We start from the raw sequence: 24,583 nt of genomic DNA on the forward strand, positions 1-24,583 counted from the left end.
CCGGTGGCTGGCCGCCGGCTGGCTTTTTCTGGCCTTCTTGGAAACCGGATCCAGCCAGAAGCTGTGGGTAACCTCCGTGCTGGAATCTAGTCATCAGTCACCACACGCTCCCCCACCAGCCACACATTCTTTCACAGACCATTAGCTGCATGTGTGACTATAATGTTGTTACTGTTTGGGAGATGTTTGCTGGATCCAACAGGAAATCAGTCCTCCCCTTGTTTACCTAAACTGCCGTGCCAAAGTATAACGCTCCCTCTGCCTAAGGAAGGAGTGAGGAAGTTGAGAAGAGGGGAGGTAAAGGAGAAGAAGGAAGAAAGCTCTTCTTTGTTTTCACAGAGGATACCCCAGGGTGGGTATCCCTTTCTACTCCCTAAGGAGGGGCAGCTCTCCTGTGTGGGGTTGGGAGCATGGTAATTCTGCCCCATCTACCACCATTCACTTCAGCCTTGCAGCCTTGGTTGTAAAAGCTTACCATCTTCAGACTTTTCCTTCTTTCCTCCTACTCTCATCCGTTAACCTTTCCAGCCCATGATTTACCATGGAGCCTAGGGAGGAAATTGGGAAGCAGTGTGTGCGTGCGTGCTAAGTCGCTTCAGTCATGTCTGACTCCTTGCGACCCTTGGGACTGTAGCCCTCCAGGCTCCTCTATCCGTGGAACTCTCCAGGCAAGAATGCTGGGGTGGGTTGCCATGCCCTCCTCCAGGGGATGTGTGAGGAGGACGTGTACCCCACACATCTTAAGAAACCAGGTCACCGGGAGTGAAAGAGGGTTAGAGTTCGTGTGCTGGGAACTGCCAAGAATCACAGTCAGCCTTGCTTTGTAGCAGTCCATAGTGAGCAACCTTTATTGGCATGAGGGCGTCAGACCTGTGAAGATCATCTCTCAAGTGTGTCCAAGTGGAGACAGGATTAAGAATCACGTCCAAGAAGATCATAGGATCTTAACCTCACCTGAGCAAGAGCATATCACAGCCACATCGAGCAGAGATGGTGGCCTTTCCTAAAGTTTAATCCTTAACTAAATTAAATCTTCCCCCTCTGACTTCCCCATAGTCTAGCCTTCACTCTACTAGACCTGTCTTCTTTTTCCTGCAGAGATGAGTGGCTTATTTGACTGATGTTCTTTCCACTTCAAAAATTTATTCAGTGGAAAGTTCACTCCAGAAACCTGGGGGACTCGACATTTAGACCAGTCCTGAGATACACAGTGATCTCGCCTGCTGGGTTTATGACAAGTATTTTTCCCTGGCAGAGACCCTGGCAGCAGCTGGGGTCCATATTGCCCCAGTCATCTTTCTTTTGGGCCTTTTCTTGCTGCTCTGCAGGAAGGCTGTATCTGGCCACTTCTGTGAAACCTGCCCTGTCTCAAGCACTCAGGAACTGGTGGTTTGGGCCCATCAGGAGATAAGGGGATCCCTGAGGCCAAAGCCTCCAAGGACATTAGAAACAGCCATATGTGCAGGAGGATAAAGATAAGGACACTAAGGAACAGACTCTTGAAGAGCATGACAGCTGAGTTCTAAGTATGGACAGGTCAAGCGAGGGACTCAATTCACCAGCTTCTCTGCCAGGTGTGACTTTGACACCAGTTGTGTCGCTCAGAGCTCCTAGCAGAGAGCTGACTCCTCCTCCTGTGTATTTGGCCCTCCTCTGAGACATCTGCAAAGCACCATTTAGTTGGGGAGCCAGGCCACAGTCCATTCTTAGGGAACTGGTACCTCCTGAACCAGGAGCTCAAGGGCGAGATCCCGGGAAGACCAGGTCTCCTTGCAGGAGAGGAGCTCAGCTGAACAAAGCCTGGAGGCCATAGTCCAGAGACCAGAGGCGCCCAGGGATCAGACCCAGAGCCATCCCGAGGGAGCGGTGCCATTCTGGCTTGGTGATCTTGCCATCTAAAGGCTTCCTGAGCGGGTTCCTGGTGCCTCTTGGCACTGGCCCCTTTCTCTCTGCGTCAGGGCTCGGTGAAGGGCATGGCTCCAGTAAGCTGAGGTATCTGGTGTGTGGGCAGCAGCTGGGAGCGTGTGGTGACGGCTTCAGATGAGGTTGTTCCTGAGACGCTGCTCCTGCTCCTGGGACAGCTCTGTGTTAGCTCGGTATGAGTCCCCTGTGGACCGAAGGACGACAGGTAAGTAGCTGACCTCACCAGAGTCCTATCCCCTCACTGACAACTTTACAAACACCAATACATCCTGTCTGGCTTGGCCTTTCCATTGGGTTAGTCATGGGCACAGACAAGGACCTATTTTAGAGAAATAGATGCCGACAGGTGCCTAGCTACAGGAACATGGGAAAGAAGAGGCTATTGAGTGGGAAGGGTTGTGCTTGTCACTCTCCTTGCCCCCTCCCCACGTTCATTCTCGATCCTTCTTTGTTCTCTCGGAGCCCTGGAGACCTGACCCCTAGAGACTGCCTCACCCTGGCTCCCTCCTCTTCTGGCTTCTGGTTGACTTAGCTCAGTGGAAAGCAACAGGAGACTAGAGGATGGAAGGAGAGAGGGGTTGGGCTATTTCCTCCCCTGTCCTGCAGCAATGGTCTCCTGCGACTCCAGCCCCACCAGCCCCTCTTTCCTCCTCAGCACAAGTGTTTACCTGGCTCCAGGGCAGCCTTGGCCCACTTAAGCCCAAAGTGATGGCAACATTTCAGTCTTCCTTATCCCTGGACATCTCAACATCTTCCTCTCCCTAGTCCTGCTCACACATTTGGATAGTCTTCTCATTAAATAACCTCATGCTTGCACCTGAGTGCACCCTCTGTTTCCTGCAAGGACCCTGGAGGCAGCCTTGGGTCTCTAGGCTCCAACTCCTAATTCCTCTCCTGTTCCTGTCTTGCTTAATGGCAGCAGAATCTATTCCAGTCACATCGTTTTCAAATCCTTACTCCTCACTGTCTTCATCCACTGCCAGAGTTATCTTTTGAAAACATAAATCTGATCTTCTTGCCTCCTTGACTGAAATTTGTTATTGGTTTCTAGAAGTCCATAGGATAAAGTCCCTTCTCTTAGCAGGAACCATCATAACTCTCCATGCAAAGAACACTAGTGGACTTGGGTACATAGCCCTATTTTACAATAGAGAAGACTTCTGAGTGGAAATTTCTTCACTGTCTTAAAGCTGGAAGGTGGTTTTGGAAGCTGGAACTGGATTTGGTGCCCAGTGAAACCTTCTGAGGCCAAATGCTATGCTCCTTCTCCTGCTCCTCCCCTCTGACTTCAGTTTTCCCTCTGAAGTCAGCACAAAGGTCCCTTCCTCTGGGAAACCTTGGGCTTCCCAGGTGGAGCTAGTGGTAAAGAACCCACCTGCCAATGCAGGAGGCGTAAGAGATGTGGGTTCGATCCCTGGGTTGGGAAGATACCCTGGAGGAGGAAATGGCAACTCACTCCAGTATTCTTCCCTGGAGAATCCTATGGACAGAGGAGCCTGGCAGGTTATTGTCCATAGGCTTGCGAAGAGTCAGACAAGATTGAAACAATTTAGCACTGGAAATCTTGACTGGCCTCCAGACTGCTATTCAGAAAGCACTCTGCTTGCTCAGCCTTAGTTCACAGTGGTTTGGGGTGCTCAGTAGGACTTGGGTATCCAACTGCATGTTTGCTTACCCTACCTGACACTCAGCTCTGCATTTTACTCCTATTTATGTTCCCAGAGCCTGGCACAGTGTTCGACATAGAGATAGTCGACATATTTGCTGACTAAATGAATGAGTCTGCTCCTCCCCCTATGTGCAAAGTGTGGGTGTGAATGCACACACCCCACAGCAAATGCAAGCATTTAAAGGTTGAAGACAGAGGAACTACTATGTTTCTTTATGGGCAAGTGGGGCAACCACCTCCTCACTCTGGGGTGTATCTGCCCCCACTGGATCATTGCTTCTTTGAAACTACCAGTTCTGCAAGTGTCCAGAGCCCTATTCTCCATGTAAGCAGGGATCACAGCTGGAGGTAGCAGCACAGAGCTAGGGGACTTCTACATTTGCCTGTGAGGCAGCCAGCCTGGGATGGAGACAACTAAGATCCTATGAAAGGAAAGGGAATAGTAACAGACTGGAAAAGGGAAATCCTGACTTGGTTTGAAGTAACAGGAAAGAGTCCAGAACAGACGGGAGACTGTGTTTTCAATCCGAACTACCTTAAGGATAAAGAGGGACATGGAACTAGTTAGTGGGAGAGGTGGGTGAAGTTTGTCCTGGAAATCTACCTTCCATGAAGCTGTCAAAGGAAATTCATCTCTGTTCCACCCCCAGCCTTGTACATGCACACTCTACTTGCACACAGGGACGCTGAGGGTCTTCCAGCGCCCCGAGCCCACGTGGGGATGGCCGCATAGTGGCCCGCGGGTACCTGTGTGGCAGTTGTGCAGCCAGACCCGTTGCCCGTCGTACTTGCAGCGGCACCGCATCATGTTGTTTGAGAAATCTGACTCTGCCACCTCGAACTTGGGGTTCACAACCACCTGGAGTGAGAGAAGCATTGGCTGAAAACAGGCAATTTGGCTTCTGTGATAACGTTTACATTTCATGCAGTCTTGGCAGCGTGTGTTGGTATTCTTCATTAATCCTTACAATCACCCCAGGAAGTAGGTATTAACGTCCTTTTTCTTTTTACAGATGGGGACTGAGTTTTGACTTGCCCATTGTTCCTTGACTCAGGACTCAAACCTAGGTCCTGGATCCTGATTTTTTCTTCCCCTACAGCATAGCCCCCTCAAGTGCCAGACATGCCAGAGATCCTATTTATGAAGCTCTTCCCTTCATTTGACCTCAGAGAGCTTTCAGAACATATGGAATAAATGGAGAAGCGCTCTTACCTGGAAGATATAATCCCCAGGGCTCACGTCTGTGATATCCACCCACTGGCAATCAATGTCATGTCGGTAGGTGTCCCAGCAGCCAACGGTCACTCCCTGTTCCCCAAAGTTGGCACACGCGTAGCGCTTTTGCATTCCTATAAGGGAGGGTACTGATGGTGACTGAGGCTCTCAACAGGTGCTCGGGACAAAGTACCTGCTAGGTTTTTCACATCCTTCAACATTTAATCCTCATACCAGCCTTGCCAATTGAATGCAGTCAGACTAGGGACCTGAGCTTCCTAAAGATCCTGCCTATCAGTGCCAGAAGTTCTACTAACCATGAATCCAGCACTGTACCACAGACCATCTGTGACAAAGATCATTTCTTTGGATACTCTAGTGGAAATTCCTGCTGGCCTAGGAAATGTGATTGGAAGATTTCAGCCCTCTATGCTAATTCTCTTGTCCATCCAACCTGGTGTTCCACCATGCCCTTTCTAAGGGCTACGAACTGTGGGTATACAAATAGGAATCAAACAATCCATGTCCTCAAAGGATCAGTGGAAGTGAAACAGGTCAGCAACTATTATCCAAAAAAAGCGTTAAGTGTTTTAAAAGTGGTACACAGTACACTGGGCTTCCCAAGTGGCTCAATGGTAAAGAATCCGCCTTCCAATACAGGAGATGTGAGTTTGATTCCTGGCTGGAGAAGATCCCCTGGAGAAGGAAACAGCAACCCACTCCAGTATCCTTGCCTGGGAAATCCCATGGACAGATACAGTCCATGGAAATAGTCTGACATGACTTCATGACTAAATAATAATATACAACATGCTGGGAATGCAGAGGAAGTGGAGAAGGTAAAAAATTCATCTTTATTTGTGTTTTGGCTGTGCAACACAGCTTGTAGGACCTTAGTTCCCCAACCAGGGATTGAACCCAGGCATGAAAGCGCAGAGTCCTAACCACTGGACAGCTACGGAATTCCCAGAGATTTGTCTTTTTGAATCGCCTTGAGGGCTGACTGTGGCCAGGCCCCAGTCTCCAGATGCCTAGGGCTGTTGAGCGGGCCAGAGGGGGTCCTGACTTCAGAGGGGCTGGGGGAGTGTGACAGAGGAGGATGTGCTGACGGGAAACCACGTACCTCTGGGGCAATCTGTGTCCTCTAGGCAGAAGCTGGCCTTGTGCCCCTCGGCCACCTTGGAGCCGTTGAGAGTGAGGAGGTCGTAGTGGGTGAAGACCTCAATGCTGTGGTAGTGCCTGTGGAAGCGGCAGGGCCGTCAGCCTGGCAGCGGCAGGAGGGGAGTCGGCAGGGAGGACTGAGCCACCGGGCCCCATCGTTACCCAGAGAGGGGCGTTACAGTAGCAGGGCAGTGCCCTTCTCCCTCCCAAACCCAAGATTAGTATGACCCTACTTTCCTGGCACCCCTGCCAGGCAGCCAGACACGGCTGTCCCCATCCCCCAGGGTCTCAGCCAGGTGAGGAGAGGTCAAAGCTCCAGGAGATGCTGCCTGGCTGCAAGGCCAGAGCGCTGCAGGTGGAAGGAAGGGACACGACCAGAGACTAGCCCAGGAGCGGAGCTGCAGAGCGTGGAGGGACGCTTATGCTGCTCCCTGCCAGCCTGGGCCCAGATGGCTACCGTTGTTTCCAGTCCAGTTCTAATGACAGGTCCATCCGTGCTACAGGGAAAGATGCTTATTATCTCAGCGAAGTCGAGTCCCAAAGTCACTGCCCGCTCCTCTCAGCTTTCCCCACCCACGGCTGTATGAAGGAAAAAAACACCCTTTTCCATTCTGCCTTTGTTGTAGACAACGTCTCTCCTTCTGTCTGGGCTGGAAGCTGCTGATAGGAAAGAATGCTCATTGTCCCCTTCCAGCACCAGCGGCGTTTCCTTGCTCCTCCTTGGGGGCCTCACTTTGCAGCTGCAGAAATCAACCAGCTTTTTCTGCAGAGCCAGCATCCTGGATGGGATGGCTATTTTGGGTCTCCAGGTTTCTAGGAGTCCCCATCTCACCTGGCTGTTAAAGACAAGGCTTAAGGCCCCCAGAGAAATATCCTTCTAACAGAGACCAGCTCGGCTGGTGAGGACCACTCCGTAGGATACCACAGGGGAGGTGAATCCATGGGTATGTCCAGGGCAGGCGAGAGAGCAATGGAAAGGCCAGGTGATGCTCGGGGTTCCTCACTGCCTCCTGGAGGCGGGGCTGGCAGCATGTCTAGGAGGGAAGGCTTTTTCCCTGAGCTCACACCCATCCCTCCCAGGAAGGACCACACTGGTTGGGTCCCCGCACCCTGGTTTTGGCCCCTAAGGGCTGAGGCCCGAGCAGGCGTTCACCTGTGGCATTGGTGCCAAATCCAGCTGTGGCGCCCCATCTTAGGACGGAAGTCGGCTCGGCCCAGGTTGTGGATCTGTGAGGAGAAGCGCAGCAGACGCCGGTGTCCGTAGGGCCAGTCCATGCGGTCAGCGGACTGAGACAGGCAGTTCTCTTCGTGGGCACAGTACAGCAGGCTGAGCGGACGGTCCTCCAGGTAGGCCGTCTCCTGCACCAGCTGGGCGTTCATCACGAGGTCCGGGGCACCTGGGCACCGTGGAGACACCAAGGTGAGGGAGGTAGCCGGTTTTGCTCTCCCGCCTAGGGGACAGGCTTGCCTCCAGATTGAGTGCTTTTGGAGGGCCCGGGAGAGTAGGGCAGTTTAGGAGTCAGAAGATTTCCCTGGTGACTCAGACAGTAAAGTGTCTGTCTGCAATGCAGAAGACCTGGGTTCGATCTCTGGGTAGATCCCCTGAAGAAGGGAATGGCAACATAGGTTGGTATTCTTGCCTGGGAAATTCCATGGACAGAGAAGCCTGGTGGGCTACAGTCCACGGGGTCACGAAGAGTTGGGCACAACTGAAGTGACTTAGCACGCAGCATGCATTAGGAGTCAGGAGATGTGAGTTCTCATAACAGGAGAGATCTATCGCCTTAAGCTAGGAGGCTGCTAGCGTCACAGTGGAGCTTGCTGGCTTTGTAGCTAGACCACCTGGGTTCCCGTCTTGGCTTAATTTCTGTCTACACCACTAAGGGGAATTGTTTATCCTTTTGTCTATCATTTTTCTCATGTGTAAGATGCAAATAATGAATAATATGAGTGTGATAGTCCCTGTAACGAGCTGAGATCATGGTGTGGCCCATGCCAAGCATGCAGTGACGTAAGCTAGCATTGCCTTTGTAGAGTATACCTTTGCCTATAAGCCTCGCTCATATAACCTCTCCGAAGCTCTGCTGATGCCAGGCTTGTCACCTCAGCTCTTTCTCTGAGCCTCAGTTCTTACAATGTGAGAAGGAGAGGGCTGGAGATTGCAAGAGTTCATCTCTGAACCTGCTCCTGGGCTCCGTTGTTCTGGACCATTCTGCTACATGTTCTGAGACCATACTTCCTCCAGAGCTCCTCTGCTACCCTGATGGCCACCATGGGTGTTCACACCGGGACACTGCGTGGCCTGGTACATGGAGGGAGCCTGCTCAGTGCCCCTCTGGTTCCCTTCCTGTCACAGGGGCTCTTGCCCTCCTCGGAGCCACTGTGCCATCACTGCGGTCCCTTGTATGTCAGCGCAGAAATGTGGAGATCCACAGCTTTTGCCTTGTAACATTGAGAGAGAAAACTGCCAATTCTCAATGCTCGTTCATGCAAAAACTGGGTTACAGTTTAGATTTGGGGCAGAGCCATCGCTGACAATGGTGAGACAGGAACACGGGTTTATTTTCAGCGGACAGGCATCAGGGTGGGAGCTGGTTGGCTGGATGATGTCTGTACTATCACTAAATGCTCTTGAAATGCCTGAGGTATATTTTGGAGACAGACAAGGGTATGCCCACGGGCACACCCTAGAATTTCTGAGGAAAAGGAGTGCTTTCAGAGAGAAGAAGAGATGGTAAAGGCAAGAAAGAAATGAGAAAAATCACAGAGGAGAAATGGGGACAACCACAGGGATGGTGGGTTGACTGTTTGTGCTCAGCTGTTGTGAAGTATCAAATGAATTCAGGAGGAAAGCTGCCCCTCCATCAAGGGGCACAGGGTTCCGGGAGGGGAGAGAGTGGGGAGCCGGCCCCCGGTATGCTGGGAGCTGTGGCAGGAGACCCACTTGGAAACCCCATCACCCTGCAGGGGAGGATGTGCTGTAAAGGCTGGTGCTCTTCCAGTGGGCGCTGATCACAGTGAAAGCCTTAAGCTTGCTGACAAAGCTGAAGGATGTCTTGGCATTGAAACCTGCTGGGAAGAAGGTCATGTGGCCACTTGGGTTGGGGGCAGCCTTCAGCCTCTGAACTGGATATAGTTCTTGGCCCAGACCTGGTTGGCATATGTCAAACAAAGGCTGCTACCATAAGGATCTGGGGGTGTGGGGTAGATGGATGCCTCAAAACGGTCTTGACCTAAAATAAAGCCTTTTGGGTAAATCCCACAGCTCACCGTAAAGCCCACCTGTCCTCACATTTCTATACCCTCTACAACAGCTTTCAAACTCTTTTCTTACTACAAACTACAGTAAGAAATATATTAATATTTTATGTTGTGATGTGCATGCATGCTTAGTCGCTCAGTTGTATCTGACTCTTTGAAAGCCCCTGAACTGTAGCCCACCAGGCTACCCCTCTGTCCATGGGATTTCCCAGGCAAAAATACTGGAGTGGGTTGCCATGCCCTTCTCTAGGAAGAAAGACCTTCCCTGGATCTTCCTGACCCAGGGACTGGACTCGGGTCTCCCATATCTACTGTACCGGCAGGTGGATTCTTGACCACTGAGCCACCTGGGAAGCCCTATGCTGTGACACACAGACATAATATCAGGAGAAAAATGCTACCCTCACTAAATGTAACATGCTGTTGCTGGCGTTTTTCAACTGCTGGTCATGACACAGACACTGAAAAATACTGTTGTGTATCCTCACATTGTCAGGTACTCTCTGTCTTAATTCTTACATTAACTCCATGCGTGGGGCAGAGCTTGTATCCCCACGTGGCAGGGGACCTGGCCACAGGTGGCAATGACAGAGCTGGTGCTCCACATCCAGCCCTCCCTGCACTCCCAACCCTGGGGCCTTGAACCAGCTCTCAGGGCCCTCCCTGAGGATGGGAGTTGCAGGCTTGGCAACCCAGAGGAGCCACATCCACCCCATGCCACTGGCCGCTCCCGTTACTCACTGTCTGTGCAGGAGACTCCGGCTGAGAAGCGCCCAGTGCCGTGGGAGCAGTGCACTGGCCCATGCCTTTGACACTGCTGCAGGGCCAGCTCTGTGCCTGAGCAACGCACCCCGCTCATGACCACTTCTCTGGCTCCCGGCGTCCCCTGCCAGTACCAGGTGTCCTAAGGAAACAGCCAGCATCCCCTAGTCAGGGCTGAGACATGCTCTTAGAGTCACCTGACTCCCACTAGAGGCTTGAACCCCGGCCGACCACCCTCACCCAGCTGTGCCCAGCCTCGGCCTGAAAATCTTAAGTGATACCACTTTGGACCCCTCTGGTATTAGACATGCCTTCCATGTATGAGGGCAAAATCCACTGCTGTGGCTTCCACCACTAGCCTTGTTCCCATCACTCTCCCTGACTGCAGCCCTCAGCTGTTTGAAGACAATGGTTTGGGCTCTTCCTGTCCACTCAGGCCTGTCCCATTTCCCCAGCTGTTCTTCATATAACCCTAGATGGCTGGTTGTACTCAGGATTGAGCCCAGTTCTCCAGGGTGAAGGGTGCCTAGTACTGCTAGGCAAGCCACTATGGGTGAAGCTGAAGCAGTTTCTCCATAGCAGCCTTGCTCCAGGACTCTTGATTTCGTTTCCTTGATATCTTTTGAATCTATCCACCTGTCTACCCCAGGACTGCCACTAGCCCCGTCCAAGCCAGCAGCATTCTCAGTTGGGCACCTGCAATAGTGTGCTCCTTTGTATTCACAGTAATCCCCACCCCAACAGTTTGCCAAATAGCAAGGAAGAAATCTTAAAAAAAAAAAAAAATCTGCCTTGCAGGCTTTGAATGATCTTGCTCCTGCCTCCTCCTCCACCCTCGCACTTCACACCGATCGATCACTCTAGAAGCCGCATTCCACCCCTGATTTCCTCAACCAAGTCAAGTGTCCTCTGGCCACAGGGTCTTCACAAGAGCTCTTTACTCCTCCCCCACCTCATCTGGCTCATCTCTCCTGCAGATAGAGTTGTGTGCCCGTTGTGTGAACGTTTTAGGAAAAACCACCTCCCTCACGTGACTGTGTGGCGATGGACTGCTCCATGAGGCAGGAACTGTGACTTGTTCACCACAGGATCACCAGCACCCAGTATTCATTGGTGCATAGTTCCACTCATAACTAATTGTTGAATGAATGAATGAAGGGTCAGCAGCTTTAGCATGGCAGAGACCTACCTTGATGGCATGGCTGGCAAAGCCCAGGCCAAGCTGTCGACAGGCCACCATGGCTTCGCTGAGGCCCCAGTGGTCGCTGCACACGGCCCCCCAGCGCTGGACGCCGTTCACCTCCACCTGCACCTCCACCACCCCCTCCTCGGGGCTGCGCCCACCAGCCAAGCGCACCTGCAATGGTCAGGGGTGTGTGAGGAGCAGGGCCACTTTAGGAGGGGGAGAGCATGGGGCTGCTGGCTGGGAGACCTGTCCAGGCCAGCTTACCACCCAGCCCTGGACATGACACTCCCCTTCTCTGAGTTGCTCTCCTCTGCAAAGTGAGCACATTTTATTGGATAGTCCCTAAAGTCCCTGCCCGCTTGAGAAAGTTGACGCAGAGTGCCTGCGCCCAGGCCTTGCCTTCCATCTACCCGAAATCCTGCCATTGATGATGACTTGCCAATTGCCAAGTGCTTTCGTATCTCTCGTCACATTCACAGTGACCCTCTGGGACAGCTGACCCCATTTTACAGAAGAGAACCAAGGTCAGAGACAAGAGAGACTTGCCCGCAAGCCACGCTAGCATGACGCTTGAACTCTGACCACTCCCTGGTGCTGACACCCTGCGGCCCTCTGCCCTTGGGCCGCTTCTCTCTCAACTTCACGGGGGACCTGACGGAGCAGGGCGGGCGAGCCCATCTTACTGAAGAGTCAGTCCCCTTGAGACTCTGCCATCTCTGAAGGCCAGAGCCTGGCCCTGAGGGAAAGCAGGCCAGGCCACGGGAGACTCGCAAAGGAGAGGGCGGTCCAGGCTGACTGCAGGCAGGCTCTGGGGCCCAGAGCTCTAGCCGCCTCTCACAAACCCTCCCCGCCGGCTGCATGCAGTGTCCGGGGCTATCTCAGGGCTGCCCAGCCCCGAGCTCACCTGGTCCTGGAAGCCCATGTTAGGAATGTTGCATCTCACGGCAGCATCGTTGTCATGTTGGCAACCATTCTGGGACCCTTCCAAGGAAGGGCAATCACTGAGGGTCCGCTCGTATCCCCTGCAGCGTACTTCACTCAGGTGGATGGGCCCCAGCGCTACAGCGGGGAACGGGGAGAAAGGTCATGTGAGGCTCCATCTTGGCAGCTTCACCCCTATGGCAGCTGCCCTGGGCCCCAGCACCCTGGGACCACCAGGGCATAGACCAGCGGCACACCCAGGCTCTCCTACCCCACCCCAGGCCTCCTCACTCACCCTGGCCCAGCTGGGCCCCAAAGAGGGCCTCTCGAGCAGAGCCGAAGCCGAGCTGGCGGCACACGACGCTGGCGGAGATGAGGTTCCATCCATGGTCACAGACGGTGCCCCACTGGCGGTTCAGGAGCACCTCCACCCGGCCCTCGCCCACCTGGGCCCCCGAGCGGAGGCGCACCTTCATCTCCTGCTGGGAGAACACCTGGCTTCAGGGAGGGTGAGGAGGAGGCAGGCATAGGGGCTCCACCCCTTCAATTCAGGCAGAGCCAAGCACCGGAGTTCTAGTCTCATCTCTGACTCCTGCAGCTATTGCCTTGAATAAGTTGTTTTCCTCAACCCTCTCCCCCTTTTTCAGTAACAAAGAACCACCACAATAATAATAGTAATAACTAATTCATAAATTGTTATGCAATAACAGTAACAATGTAATAACAAATTCCAGCCCCAACAAAAGAGCCTCAGGAGTTGGGGTCCCTGGGCTTCACAACCTGCCACCTAATCACCAGGCGAGTCCCCTCCTCTCACCCAGCCTCACTGCTGCTTTGTCCTTCCGGGCTGAACCTAGAGCAACGCTTCCCCAGCAGATCTGCAAAATGGTTTTAGAGACCTGCGGGGACGTGGTGTTGATGAAACGCACGGTGGGGAGGCCATTTCCGTTCATTCTCTCCCATCCCTTTCTACACCATGAGGAGACCCTCTCTCGTGGAGCTGTCAGCCTGCAGCGCCTCCCCAGCACTTGCTCTTTGCTTTTTACAAGGGCCAGGCTCGGGCTCAATACCTTCGGCCCTTGATGGGATGTAGCTACAGTGTAATTACAGTTTTCACGGTTACCTTCTATTCCTGGACAGTGAGGTCAGCTTTCCATTTATGGTAGGGTTATAAGTGGGCCCTTTTAAATAAATCCCAAAGTTCAACCATTCTGGGACTTGCTCTCCTCTTGGTCTGAACCAATGTCCCCTTGATGGGGGGTTCGCCCCCCTCTTCCCCTGACTCTCCTGGAGAGCCGCCTCCCACCAGTCAGTCCCTCCCCAAGAAGCAGGGTCCTGCGAGTGGGGCCTGGGCCTCCAGGCCTGCGGGCAGGGCCCTGGGGACCCACCTCTGCCCTGGACTCCTTGCGCCCAGGCTTCGCCTTCGGAGGACGGAAGCGGGGCCCTGCCACGCAGCTGACCACAGCATGCATGCCACCCGGGCAGGCCGGCCGCAGCTTGCCCTGGGCTGGCGCCACCTGCAGCTGGCAGTTGGCCATGTGGGGCTCTGTGCCCAGGCAGTTGACACGGTGGATCCAGAAGGAATTCTTCTTCGTTAGGCTCTTTAGTCTGGAAGACAAGGGAGACTGAGGGTGGAGAAGGGGTGCTTAGAACTCTGGGAGGCAAGGCATTGGGGAGGGGAGAGGGGCCTGGAGAAGGGGAAGGGGGAGGAAGGAGGCCCTTCATGCCACCTCGTTTGCATCCTCCCGTGAGGGCGCTACTTCTTACCTAGAGTTGGGGTCCTTCATCTTTGAATCCCAGACTTTCCTGGAGGGAACGAAATAGGTGGGGAGTGGAGTGGGTGCAGAAGGCCCAGCCCTGTCACCCTGGCTCCTCAGAGCTGTGCTTGAGTTTGCACTAGACTTCACAGTTGGTGCACTTGTTCACAAATCTTATTTCAATGCTGAGCTTCGCCATAGTCTGAGAGATGGTTGCTCCACAGATAAAGACGATCTCCACTTCACAGCGAGGGAAAACAGGGCCCAGCAAGGTCCCTTGACTAAACCCAAAGTGGGTTCCCCTCTGCACTGGGCAGCCCAGGGCAGGTAGCTCCAAGCTCGTCCTTTCCCGTCTATTTGAAGGGCAGCCTTTAGGGAGCAACCCCAGGAGAAGGGGCCCAGGAAAAGTCCTCTGGGGACAGGTAGAAGTTGAAGGCCTTTCTGCTGGGGGCTGCCCACCCAGAGACACTGAGGCTATAATCAGGGCTGCCTTCCTCATGGGTGGTAGGCAAGTCAGCCAGGCCCAGATGTGCAATTACCGGGCAGCAGGGAGTCAGGGGCCCAGACCCCAGTCATGTCCAAGGATAGAGCCACGTGTCTGGTCTTGGAAACTAGGGTCAGTTAAGTCAGAGACACAGAGTAGAACAACTGATTGGGGATGGTAAGGGTAGATGACTCACGTCCTGTGGGAGATTTATCCCCTGATGAGAAACATACGAAGTGCTCACTGATCAGAGCGGGTAGAGCCCTGACTGGTAATCATTTACAGGCTGATGCAATCTTGTGACAGTTCTGTCACGTTTCTGACAGAATATTTTTATGTTTCCTCTCCCAAGTGCCTCCCCACCCCATGCCTGGCTTATATACAACCCAATCGGAACCTGGCTTAGATCTGAGTTGAGGAAATTTGCTGGGTCAGGGTTCAGAGAATTCCCTGTGGATTGGATGACTGAGGCCCGGATGCCCTACCAAGGCCCTGAAGCTTGTTATCAACAAAGCTTAGACTGGAACCCACACCATCTATCCTTGTGGGCAGGCAGCACTGTATCTTTACTACTCAGGTCTAATTTTCTAATCAGGAACACAGTTTTACATTTATTTACATTTCATTTTGGGAGTATTCTGTGCTACAGTCAATTCTTTTTATCTGATTGGCAAGTATGATATTTATTTTCTGACTGTTTCTAGGGATTTCCCAAGGTCTAAAAATTCATCTTCACTCTTAATTATTTGGAGATCCATAACCCCAGAAATCCAGGGACATTCCTTGGCTGGGCCTTTTTCCCTCCCAATCCCAACACCCACTGAATGTCCTCCATAGACACCACTCCTGCCAGTCTCACTGCAGTCTGCGATGTCCCAAGCATATGCACACAGACACAAACACACATGCACACATGCATGTGCACACACACGCATGTACACACACGTGCGTGCACACATATGTGGGCACACACACATGCACGTGCATGCATGTGCACACACACTCAGCCACTGCCCCACACCCCCGCCTCCTGCATAGCCCTCCTACCTGTAGTGGTGCCTTCCTACCTGTAGTAGTGGCTGTCGACAGGTGCCTCGCTGGGGAAGCCCAGCATCCCGCACACCACCCTGCTGTTGTTCCTGGTCCAGCCCTGGTCACACACCTGCCGCCAGTGGCCCTCGTACTTCACCTCCACGGCTCCCTCGGTCACCGGGCTCTGCCGCTTGGCGCTGGCGAGGATGGGCTTGAGCCGCACCTCCTCCAGCCGCCGGTCCTGCGGGATATGTGGTTTCTGTGGGCCCCAGGAGTCCTGCCCCTGCTGAGCCCGCTGCAGGTCTTCACATGGGAAAGCTGGGGCTCGGAGCAGTTAGAGATCACGCCACCCAGCACCCTCATTGGATGGGCTGGAAACGGAGGCTCAGAGATGGGGAGGCAGGGGCCAAGGGCACACAGTGAGTATGAGACAGAAGCTCAGTTTGCTTAAGGTCCTTTCCTGAACCCCAGAGAGGACCAAGCAGATTCACACTCTTCTGGGCTCAGGATGGGAGCCCTTGGAGTTTGGGAGGCTTCTATCCAGCACAGGGGGACCTTCTTCATGGCACCCTGGGGAGGGCGGAGGATGGACACCGACCGACTGCTTGAGACCACAGCAGGATCCTTTGGCCCTTGAGCCCCCCACCCTAGTCCTGAATGACTTGGACCAGTGTGGGGCCACCTGCCATGGCCACCCCAGTCAGTGGCCTGGGCCAGCTGTCCTTAGGCTGTCTGCCCGGCAGCAGAGGGTAAGAGTCAGAGACCTGCCCTGCCTGCCCCTGTTGTTTGGCTTGGGCTGTTTTTAGCTCCGGTTTGTTTGTGCCCGGAAGACACAGCAATTGTGGCTGGGCCTTGTGGGTGAGGCAACCCCCTACCCTCTCATGGGGAGCAGCTTCAGTGATTCCCGGCAGGCCCAGCCTCGAGTTCCTGCCCACCCGCCTCAGGCTGGGGCCCTGTCCGTGCACCTGCTCCAAGCCACAAGCAGGTGTCAGGGCCCCGGGGACACTTCCCAGCCTGCTCTCTGCTCCCTTTCCTCTCCCTCCTCCTCCAGGCTCATCACCTGGAGGACCTCCATTTCCTGACCACCCCCTCAGCTCAGGCAATGGCCTGAACAGCCTCCTCACCTGGGGCCCGAGGGCATTGGAGACCCTCTCAGAAATGTAGCCACGCTGGCGCTGGGGGTGGCATACCACCCCGACGTCCTCTGAGTGAGTGCAGTCACTGACACCCCAGCCGTTAGACCTGCACTGGTCCAGGGAGCTCTCTGTGCCCACACAGTGCACATTGTCCAGCCAGATGGGTCCTGTAGGGGGAGGATGAGTGATGCTTGGGGACAGGCATAGAGAGATAAGTCATGGGCTCTGCCTCCTGGATAGGACCCCACTTTCCTCTTCCAAAATCTGAGTGGGAAATGGGGGTGGGAGAGAGGAGTTGGTTCTCCTGGGAGCTTGGTATACAACCCTGCCTACTGCCTCCTCTCAGAATCAGATCCCAATGAATCTGCTTTTGGAAAATGCCAGGTAGTTCTAGCAATTAGGTCTATCTGTTCCCTCATTCATCCATCTAGTCATTCACTCATCAGCATTTGCTGAGCACCTATTGTGTGTGATGGGCCTCCTTGGTGCTCAGTAGTAATGAATCTGCTTGTAATGCAGGAGATGTGGGTTCCATCCCTGGGTCGGGAAGATCCCCGGGAGGAGGGCATGGCAACCCACTTCAGTATTCTTACCTGGAGAATCCCCATGGATAGAGGAACCTGGGGAGCTACAGTCCATAGGGTCACAAAAAGTTGGACATGACTGAAATGACTGCACACATTTTATTATGAGTCTACCACGTGGTAAGTGCTCAATAAACATGACTGAAATGAATGCATGCACACATGCATTGTAGGTGATTGCTATGTTCAAAGAACTTAAGAGTTGAGTGGTAGTGATGTTGGCAATGGTGATGGCCTCATTGCAAATGAGAATGCATGGGTAAGCCAGGCCATTTGAGCTGGGCATTAAAGGATGAGTGGGGGTCTCATCTGTTCTGTTGGCATCTCAGGGAGCCCACCCCCGAGAGAAGCCCATTGCCATCCCCCGTCATTCTGCAGGGCAGCACCAGTTACTCACCCTCCCCTGAGCCATACTTGGCGCTATGGGCCCAGGTCAAGGCACCCTCAAAGCCTAGCTGGCGGCAGGCCACCGTGGCCTCCTGAAGCGCGAAGTCGTCATCACACACGGTGCCCCACTGACCCTGGTGCAGCACCTCCAGGCGGCCCTCCTCTGGCTTGCTGCTGGGGCCCACCAGCCGTAGCTTCATGGTGCCCAGGGACTGTGGCCTGTTGGGAGGGGTCTGGCCCAGCAGCAGGAGCAACGGGAGCAGGGGGAGGGTGGCTGGTAGGAACCACATTATGGTGACTTCAAGGGCAGCTGGGGTCAAGGCACCTGGGGAACAAGTAAACATGACAAGGATCACCACCTCTGACCTCAGGCCTCTTCTGCTGGCAGAGACAAAGGACAGCCTGGGCCTTTGCAAATGTGTGTGTGTGTGTTGGGTGTTGGGTGGGGTGTGTGTGTGGTGGCACAGATTGAGTCTGGGCTCTGAGATTAGTTCATCTGGCTCAAACCCAGCATTCCTTGGCTGTAAGTTTAGCTTTCCTGAATCTCAGTCTCATCTGTAAGGTGAGGATAGTAATCCTTGCCTCCCAGTGTTTCTGTGAGTGTTGAATAAAACACTGATAAGTGCTTATCCTGAGCCTACCACATGGTAAATGCTCAATAAAGAACTGTTTTTGATGTAGGCTCCTATGGAGGAAGGGGCTTCCCAGATGGCACTAGTGATAAAGCATCTGCCTACCAATGCAGGAGATGTAAGAGATGTGGGTTCAGTCCCTGGGTTGGGACGATCCCCTGGAGAAAGGAATGGCTACCCACTCCAGTATTCTTGCCTGGAGAATCCCATGGACAGAGGAGATTGGCAGGCTTCAGTCCACGGGGCTACAAAGATTTGGACACAACTGAGTGGCTGAGCATATGCATGTAGAAAGGGGGGTCCCTAAGGGCTAGACTGTTCAAGCTGGAGGAGGTACACGATATTTGGTTCAACCTCCTGACTCCAGAAAGAAGGAATTAGGACCTAGAGAGTTTAAGAGACTTGCCCAAACCACACAGCAAGCTCCACCTCTAGGAGGTGCATGATTTGTACATTGAGTCAACAAACGTTTTTGGAACATTTTCTTCAGGCCAATGATCGGGCCAGGTGCTGGGACAAAGAAGTAAACATGTCAAACACTACTCTCTGCCCTCATGAAGCTCAGAGATGAGGAGACAGGAAAGGCTTTCAGAGAAGGGACATTTAAACAGGGCCTTGCCAGATGAATAAGAGTTCTCCTCAATGGATAAGGGGAAACAATAAGGAAGAAAGAGGGAAAGAGGTGAGTTTGTGCAAGAGTAGGGAGTGCCCTTTCTTAATCCTGTACTGCAGTATCAGCGACTTGGAGGGGACCAAGGTGGAGGGACAGGCTGGGGCCAGAAGATCAAGGGCTGTGTGCACCATGTGGAGCATCTGCCCTTCATCCAGTAGGAAGTGAGGGGTCATGGGAGTATTTGAGGCAGTGACCAGACATGGGAGAGGGCCCCCATGTCCAGGAGGCTATCATCAGATGTTCTTTGGGTTCCCACAGGGGACGAGTTGGGGGCTAGTCCTCCCCCCGCTCATATGTTAGCAGCCTTGGTCCTGGTAGCAAGGTTGGGAGGAGCACAGAGAACAGTCATGTCCAGCTGCAGCTGTCAGACTGTCTGCAGCCACCGGTGTTGAAGCTCCTGCACGGCCAGCTCTACAGCTGATGGGCAGCCAAGGCCAGCCCAGAGGAGCGGATGGACAAAGTTTGGGTCCTTGGCTACTTCTTTCGTGCTTGAGTCTTAAAGGGGCTCTTTCTGGGGAGAGTTCCCCTTCTTCCATGGCCACTGCTCTTCTTGGGGCGTGGGCAGGGGGTGGATTCCATAGCTGGGAATTCACAGTAGGGAGGGTCTTAAGGGGCCTCCTGCCCCTTCCTTCCCCACAAGCTAGTTTCTGGCTGAGAATCAGTCCTTATTCCTTCCTGCACCCAGCCCCATCTCCCTTCACCACCAAGCCTCCTGCTTTGGCTGGCCCAGGGTTGGGGGCAGTAGGCATCGAGAAGTGCACAGATGAGCTCAAGAATGAAGCTCCATGGGAACGGGGACTTTGTGCTGCACCCCCAGGGCCCAAATAGTGCCAGGTATGTAGCTGGCACCCTGTAAGTATCTGCAGATTCAAGGATATGAGGTGGCACAGCACAGTGCTTAGGCAGGCAGACTGGGGGTGAGGAGCCTGTGTTCACATCCCACCTCCACCGACTGGTTTCTGGGTGTTCTTGGGCAAATTATTTAGTTCTTCAATGCCACAATGTTCCCCCTCTGTAAAATGGGGATAGAATTCTTGTGAAGATCAAATGCATGAAAACATGTTAAACCCTTAGAAGAGCAACTCTCAATGGTTAGTTAGCTATTATTAACAGCAACTGAAACAGCTATACTATAGAACCGTTGCCTAGGTTGGTCCCAGCCCCTCCCTGGACAAAGAAGGACTGGAGGGGGTGGCCCCAACTCAACAGTGAGTCCCCAGTACTGATCCCCTTCTTTTCCATACTTCTTCTGACACAGACTTAAGCACCGTTTTCTTCACTCAGGAGCTGGTGGGGGTCCCCATTGGCTGTCACCACATGCAGAGTGCTCTCCGCTGCCGGGGATGCCCCACTCCCTCTACCGTGCACCCCTAAGGAGGAGGTGGCCAGCTAGGGACTAAGCCAAACCAAAATCACCATGGAAGAATTGGGCTCTGGGCCCTCCAGCTGTTAGGTCCCAGAGGTCACACTGGGTCTGGCCTAAAAGATGACCCTGCTCCCCAATAGCAGGAGTCAGGATGCTCCTCATTCTGCCACCAAATTATGTGACATGAATCAGAGGCTTTCTTCTCTCTGAGATGCAGGTGCAGCTCCTCTAAAATGACAGGGGGCCACTGGACATGCTGTGATGGGCCAGGGGTGGGCTGGGCAGGCCTGCTGTGTGACTGACATCCCTAGAGAACTGTGGAGGCCGCATGAAAGGTTGTGGGCAGCCCTGGGCCAACAGGCTCCCTCCCCTCCAAGGAACCTCTGTGGGGACAGGGGTGGGTCTCTGCTGAAAGACCTCGGGTGCTAGAGCAGCTCCCTTCCATGAAAGCCCCCTAGGAGGTGGATGGGCAGTAGCAGGAACCAAGTCAAAAAACGGAGAGTCTAGCCTTCCTGCCCACTGCAGCTGCCTCTGCAGCTTTTGCTCAAATCACATTTGTCTACTCAGGTTCCCCAAAACACATCCCCCAGTCTCCAAGCCTTTGCTCTCATTGTTCCTTCTCCTTGGAGTACCCTTTCCCTCTAGCTCAGAATGTTAAATTCCTACACATCTTTCCACACCCGGTTCAACGGCTCCCCCTCCATTAAGACCCCCCACCCTGCCCAGACCCCGAACCTTCCTAGCATTTGGTGTCTTTGCTTCCTGTAACCACAACCCAGCAGAGTGTCTCCCCACAGCTGTTCCCTCAGCACTGAGCACAGAGAAGAGGACCAGGCGGAGAAGCCTCTCTAGAGAAGGAAGCAGCCTCCAAAGTGGCAGTGCTTTTCCCAAGTGAAGGAGAGAGAGGGTCAGAAGGAGAAGGAAGGCTGAGAAGGAGAGGGGGTTAATAATAAGTTATCATTATCACTATACATTAAAAAATATTTATTGAACACTTATCTCCACTTGACATGAGAAGATGAGGCCCTGGGAAGCTAAGTTATTTGCCCAGGCAGGATTCAAACCCAGGCATCATGGTTCCAAAGCCGGGCTCTCAGAGAAGGATGGACATGGAAGGAGGGGGAAGAAGGAAAGGCGGCAGGGAGATGAATGAAATTCCACCCTGCAGCTGGTTGATTTATGACCCAGCCGTGGTGTGAGGGCACTGGGCTGGTTGCCAGTGCTGAGTGCAACAAGTGGCAGATCCAGGATCCTGCCAGCTTGAAGGAGACAGGCACCTGAACCAGGTGCTGCCAGGGACCCCGGCACCTGGCCTGACCTGGCCCTGCTAGGGGACTGAAAGTGCCCAAGGGTATTGAGGAGAGAGCACTGGGGTGGTATCCTGGTGGGAACCAGCCTTGGGAACCACTAGAAGCTTCTTCTCTAGCTCTCTGGGGAGGGGGTGAGGACCCCCCTCTCAGCCCTGATATCCTCCCTGGGACCACTATCTGTGGCAGCCTGACACAGTGCAGACAAATGTCCACGTGTTCAGGCATAAGACCTGTGAGGTTGAAGCCCTCTGCCCACCTTTCACCTCTGCCTTCCAATCTCCGATCCCGGGCAAACCCCTGGGCCACCCCAGCACACTCAGTGTTGGTCTGTTTCCTCCCAGAGTCCGGCTCCACTCTGCCTCTGTGTCCCCTAAGACACAGGAGTGACATCAGAGTCCACCTGCCCCTTCTCCTGCCCCGCCCCCAACCCAGGGAGAGAAGCCCAGAGAAATGGTTGGACTACACGCAGCGTGTCCACAAACAAGACACGCAGGCACCCGAGGCCGCAATGCACCACCCAGGGAGGGCCTTGGGCCAAGATCCCCAACTTGGACACTTCCACTGGCAACAGGTTGGTGAGCGACTAGTGGGCCAGGCTCACTGTCCAGGGGACCCCCATCCCTCCCATTCCCAGCTTTCAGGAACCCTCAGAGACTTGCAGACCCCCCAGAGAGACAGAAGTCAGGCAGACAGACAGGACAGCTAGAGGCAGACCTGGCCAGGCACCAGGCAGGGGCTCACCGGCTGGAGCGCGACGTTGCGGGGCTGGGACCGGACTCCGCGGCCAAGCAGCGCTAACCGGCCTCCTGGGCGCCCGGGGGCCCTTTTATCCGGCTTCGGCCCGCGGCGCCCCCACCCCGCCCGCCGCGGAGGAGGCCCGCAGGCCCCGCCCCCGGGCGGACCTGGGCTCGGCGGGAGCCCCGCCCGGCCGGTCTGCCCCTCCGAGGACTTGGCGAACCCCCACCCCGGACGCGATCCAGGGCGGCCCGGCGCTCACTGGCAGTCCGGTGGCCTGGGAAAGCCCGGGGTAGCGAAAGTTGCGGGGGTCGAGGGGCAGCTGTTTTCCTTGGAGGGAACTGACGCGCTGCAGCAGGAGAGATTGTGGGAGGATCGGAGTTCCCGGGAAAGGACGGCGGCGCAGCGCCAGCGGGCGACCGAGTCCTGCTGGGGCCTCCTGAGTCCCCGTCGGAGGACTCAAAGCTTCCTTCTCTGCAAACCGGGTGGTACACCCAACCCCAGGGCTGACCTGGGAATTACGATCAGTGGGTCTCGAATGGGACTGTCCCAGGGACCGAGTCCCACCAGCTTGGTTACTTAGGACAACGCAGATTCCCTTCTGCAGGGACCTGCAAGGGGACCAGGGGGCTTCGTTCTAATTAGGTCCGGGATGGTGTGGTGCAGGTGTGCTGTCTTTGGAGTATCAGGCGGTCCTTTTCGTTGCCCTGCACCCTCTGAGTTTATTGAGTACTGCAGGGGCATGAGGACTCTGTTCTCCCCATTGTACAGTTGGGAATACTGAGCCCCAAGAGATAGGACTTGCTTACTAGCATAGTAAAATGTAACGGAGAAAATTTCAGTTCTCCACTACAACCCCTTACAGAGTTGAATGAGAACGTTCTGGCCCTTGGGGGACGGGGGTCGCGTGTGTGGAGGGTGGGGTGGGGGGAGGCTGTGAAATAAGACAAAAGTAGGAGAGATCGACAGAGGGGAGTCCCATAAGCCTCCTTGGGTACCCAGATACCTGAATCATAGCCCCTTTTGTCCCAATTTCTTTCCCCCAGTTCTGGTTCCTCCCCGTGCCTCAGCGCCCCGTGTATAAAATAGGCAGAGTTCCAACCTTGCAGCCTCCTCCCAAGGCCAGATCAGTACAGCCTGATCCTGCAACTCCCGACCCCACAACCTTGCCTGACTGTCTTCCAAAGCCTCATTCATTCAGCAAATCTTTATTGATTTTCTACTACTTTCCAGACAGGGGGCTAGAGTGCTAGACACTGCTGGGGGTGGATGGGAGGGGCTTTCCAGTCTGGTCTGGGAGGCAGATGTGTAAACAAACACTACTACAAGGCAGATTGTGATAAGGGCTACGGTGGGGAGGTAGACTTATTTGATTTCTGGGTGACATCCAGGTCACACCAACCTGGCCACTGGAGGACTACTGTTCACCCCTGGCTGCCCCAGCCCCAGATGTCCCCCCAATGGCCCTGCCCCACCCCAACTGGGCCCAAAGAATTCCCTGTGATGAATCAACAGGAAAGAATGCTCCCAGCCTTGGGTCAGTGGCAGCAGTAGCCAGCCAGCCCTCCCCCAGGGACAATGAGGCAGCTGTGGGCTGGGGTGCCAGGTATGCCCTGGCCCCCTCCCCATGCCCAGCCACCTCTCATCCTGAGCCAGGAACAACACGGAAAGCTCAGAAAACATGGGCTCCATCTGCTGCCAATCACCCCCTAGACCTGGCCGCCCAGAACTAAAAATACCCGGGAGGCCAGAGGCTGGCCTGGGCTGGAGCCCAGAGAATGAATGGATGTTTCCCGGAAGTCCCTTAACCTACAAGTTTCTGGGCAGAGGCTGAGGCTGGGGAGCAGGGGAATGAAGGACTTCCCAGGGATCGCTGTGAGCCCCCTCCTTGAGAAGCAAGGGACTCGGGTCCTTGGCCCAGCTCCATTACTTAGTAGTGGTGGGATTGCCTCAGCTGAGTGGCCATCTTCTTGTCCTTAAATGCTGTTGCTCTGGGGGTCAAATGGGACAGTTCAGTTCATCTCATTAAGCTTTGACTTGATGGAGACAGCCCACTCCCTCCTTTGCACCTAACTGTGCTCCCAGCCTCAGCCGAGACCCTCTACTGCACTCTTGATATACAGGTCTGTGTCTACCTCAACTCTTGGGCTCCCTCAAGTCTCTTATTTATCTCTAAACCCAGTTTCTATCACAGGGCTTGGCATTCACAGCAAGGGCTCAGTAAGTGGTGGATTGGACAAATAGGCTGACTTTGGGCTGGTTCTTGAGCCAGAACTGGAGAGAGGCAGACAAGCTGGATGTGAGGTCCAGAGGTTGCAGAGTGATGATGGAGACAGACACACATTCAATCAACCGATGAGGCATCATCCCTGTCATCATAACAGCCAG

The 24,583-nt window shown here is 54.2% G+C and overlaps 1 protein-coding gene across 4 annotated transcripts; it reads right to left on the bottom strand.

Moving 5' to 3' along the window:
- Positions 1–820: 820 nt before the first annotated feature.
- LOXL4 (lysyl oxidase like 4) lies at positions 821–22,333 on the bottom strand. Of its 4 annotated transcripts, XM_065923054.1 has the most exons (16): positions 22,202–22,288; positions 19,728–19,796; positions 17,490–17,804; positions 16,497–16,675; positions 15,408–15,613; positions 13,867–13,905; positions 13,488–13,707; positions 12,395–12,578; positions 12,083–12,237; positions 11,182–11,349; positions 9,972–10,134; positions 7,123–7,366; positions 5,932–6,047; positions 4,806–4,942; positions 4,340–4,451; positions 821–2,107 (listed from the first exon to the last, which is right to left on the bottom strand). In XM_065923054.1, exons 3-16 carry the CDS (start codon positions 17,767–17,769, stop codon positions 2,037–2,039), a joined length of 2,274 nt encoding a protein of 757 aa, XP_065779126.1. In that variant the 5' UTR covers positions 17,770–17,804; positions 19,728–19,796; positions 22,202–22,288; the 3' UTR covers positions 821–2,036. The 4 variants fall into 4 exon arrangements, with proteins under 4 accessions (XP_065779126.1, XP_065779123.1, XP_065779125.1 ...); XM_065923051.1 differs by lacking the exon at positions 19,728–19,796 and having other exon boundaries at positions 22,202–22,333; XM_065923053.1 differs by lacking the exon at positions 19,728–19,796 and having other exon boundaries at positions 22,175–22,310.
- Positions 22,334–24,583: the final 2,250 nt, after the last annotated feature.

The sequence above is a fragment of the Muntiacus reevesi genome, chromosome 2 (genome assembly GCF_963930625.1).
Source record: "Muntiacus reevesi chromosome 2, mMunRee1.1, whole genome shotgun sequence".
Taxonomy (NCBI): domain Eukaryota; kingdom Metazoa; phylum Chordata; class Mammalia; order Artiodactyla; family Cervidae; genus Muntiacus; species Muntiacus reevesi.